The sequence below is a fragment of the Pseudorca crassidens genome, chromosome 3, assembly GCF_039906515.1.
Source record: "Pseudorca crassidens isolate mPseCra1 chromosome 3, mPseCra1.hap1, whole genome shotgun sequence".
Lineage (NCBI taxonomy): Eukaryota > Metazoa > Chordata > Mammalia > Artiodactyla > Delphinidae > Pseudorca > Pseudorca crassidens.
The window spans coordinates 162088133-162091156 of record NC_090298.1 but is presented as its reverse complement, the minus strand read 5'-3'; the positions used below and the strand labels follow the sequence as shown (position 1 = coordinate 162091156).

General features: G+C 44.9%; 1 protein-coding gene across 1 annotated transcript; it reads left to right on the top strand.

Moving 5' to 3' along the window:
* Nucleotides 1-1849: 1849 nt before the first annotated feature.
* LOC137220920 (olfactory receptor 7A10-like) lies at nt 1850-2788 on the top strand. Its single transcript, XM_067730178.1, has one exon. The coding sequence runs from the start codon at nt 1853-1855 to the stop codon at nt 2786-2788; it is 936 nt and encodes a 311-aa protein (XP_067586279.1). The 5' UTR covers nt 1850-1852.
* Nucleotides 2789-3024: the final 236 nt, after the last annotated feature.

The window sequence follows — 3024 nt, the reverse complement described above, 5'->3', positions numbered from 1 at the left end:
GTAAATTCATTGCTGAGAGTACCTTGCCCCATGTGTAATTATTACAGGGCCCAGATGTTGGAAGAACTTGAATGCCAAAGTGAAGACTTGGGGGTTTATTGGGTAGAATGCCATTGAAGTGTTCCAGAAGGATGTGCTGGACCTTCCCTGGCACGCTTGGGAAGAAGATTGCTCTGCAAAAATGCACAGGGTTAAATGCATTCAAGAGTACTTGGAGGGGCTTCCCTGGTGGCGCAGTGGTTAAGAATCCGCCTGCCAATGCAGGTAACACGAGTTCGAGCCCTGGTCCAGAAAGTTACCACACGCCACGGAGCAACTAAGCCCATGCACCACAACTACTGAGACTGAGCTCTAGAGCTCACGAGCCACAACTACTGAGCCCACGTGCCACAACTACTGAAGCCCGTGCGCCTAGAGCCCGTGCTCCGCAATGAGAAGTCACTGCAATGAGAAGCTCGCGCCCCGCAACGAAGAGTAGCCGCCACTCGCCGCAGCTAGAGAAAGCCTGCAAGCAGAAACGAAGACCCAACGCAGTCAAAAATAAATAAATAAATTTTTAAAAGAAAGAGTACTTGGAGGGTAGGGGATAATTACAAAGCCATTGCCATATAGACATGTCCAAAAAGGTAGCTACCAAGGAACAACTAGTTGAAATATGCTATAAAATGACTCTTTCTGAGTTTCTAGACTTGCAGGATCTCAGTTCCCTGACCAGGGACTGAACCTGGGGCCACGGCAGTGAAAGCTCCGAGTCCTAACTACTGGACTGCCAGGGAACTCCCTAAATCAGTTTTTCAGAAAAAGCATTAGCTATTCTTGTTTTAAGGGCCAGACAGGAGGAATTTCCCCTACAGGTATGACACTTCCACAATAGACAAGATGTAGAATCATTTAACATTTTCTTATAAATGTCCCTCACTGTAGGCTGATGGCAAATGACAGATTGCAGCAAAACAATTCTTTCTATATAGACAGGTTCCAATAGAGTGGTTTGATCCAATTTGTAAAAAGTAGAATATTTAAAGGAATGGATTAATGATATTATTTCTCACATTGAGACAGTAAAGAATTTGAGCTTATAATTTCCAGCAATACCTGAGATTTGCCATTCTGAGCAGACTCAGTATAAAGTTAACTACAGAGTTAAAATTCTCTGAGAAAGTGCAGTCATCCAACCAGGTTTGACCCTATGTGAAGAAACGATGAGAATTTAATCACAGATTTTATTTATTTATTTAATAAATTTATTTTATTTATTTATTTTTGGCTGTGTTGGGTCTTCACTGCTGTGCATGGGATTTCTCTAGTTGCAGTGAGCGGGGGCTACTCTTTCTTGCAGTGCACAGGCTTCTCATTGCAGTGGCTTCTCTTGTTGCAGAACACAGGCTCTAGGTGCACGGGCTTCAGTAGTTGTGGCTTGCAGGCCCATTAGTTGTGGCTCTCAGGCTCTAGAGCACAGGCTCAGTAGTTGTGGCACACAGGCTTAGTCACTCCGGGGCATGTGGGATCTTCACGGACCAGGGCTTGAACCCATGTCCCCTGCGTTGGCAGGTGATTCTTAACCACTGCACCACCAGGGAAGCCCTAATCATAGATTTTAAAATGCCATGCAGGCATGATAGTTCTTAAAAAAATAAAATATTTTAATTTTTAATAAAATGTTTTAATTTTTAGTATTAGAACGAAATGTATGGTACTTAGAAGTCATTAAAAAATTACTTGGTGAAGGAAGAAATGAGTAGAGCAGCCAGAAGGGAATAATTGTTTAAATGACTTCTCTCAAACAAGTGACGTCTGTGTGTCTGTTTCATGGTAATTCATGTCTCTATTTTCCAGTAGACTCATCAACAACATGGAATCAGAAAACCAGACTGGTGTCTCAGAATTCCTCCTCCTGGGCCTCTCAGAGGATCCAGAACGGCAGCCCCTTCTCTTTGGGCTCTTCCTGTCCATGTACCTGATCACTGTGCTGGGGAATCTGCTCATCATCCTGGCCATCAGCTCAGACTCCCACCTCCACACCCCCATGCACTTCTTCCTCTCCCACCTGTCCTTTGTTGACATCTGTTTCACCTCCACTATAGTCCCCAAGATGTTGGTGAACATCCAGACAGGGAACAAAGTCATCACCGATGCAGGCTGCCTCATTCAGGTGTATTTTTTCATGGTTTTCATATGTATGGACAATTTGCTCCTGACCATCATGGCTTATGACCGCTACGTGGCCATCTGCCACCCTCTGTATTATGCAATCATCATGAACCCCCGTCTCTGTGGTCTGATGATTCTTTGCTCCTTGTTCATTAGCATTATGAACACCTTGCTCCACAGTCTGATGGTGTTGCATCTGTCCTGCACAGACTTGAAAATCCCCCACTTCTTCTATGAACTTGCTCAGATCCTCAGACTCGCCTGTTCTGATACTCTTATCAATGACATCCTGATGCATCTAGCGACTAGCCTGTTAGGTGTCGGTCCCCTCTCAGGGATAATTTTCTCTTACACTCGCATTGTCTTGTCCATCCTGAGGATCCCATCAATTGGTGGGAAGTATAAAGCTTTTTCCACCTTTGGGTCTCACCTGTCTGTCGTTTTCTTATTCTATAGGACCTGTTTTGGAGTTTACCTTAGTTCTGCAGCTACTCTCTCCCCCAGGAGGAGGGCAGTGGCCTCAGTGATGAACACTGTGGTCACCCCTATGGTGAACCCCTCCATCTACAGCCTGAGGAACAGAGCCATAAAGGGAGACTTGAGGACACTGATCTCTGGAACATTTTCTTTTTCATGATTCTGTCATCTGCCTTGGGTGTGGGCTTCTAGAAAGAGTCAAAGGGAATGAAATACTGGGTATGCCAGAATTCCCGACTCTTCCAAAATTCAATTCTCCTAGCAAAGTGATTAATCATGGGCTTTCAAATCAGATATCTTTGTATTAAATCCTTCTATCCTGGGAATTCCCCGGAGGTCCAGTGGTTAGGACTCTGAGCTTCCACTGCAGGGAACACGGGTTCGATCCCTGGTCGG

Excerpts from the sequence above, each read along its gene's own strand:
- LOC137220920 (XM_067730178.1), top strand. The coding sequence starts at position 1,853 with ATGGAATCAGAAAACCAGACTGGTGTCTCAGAATTCCTCCTCCTGGGC.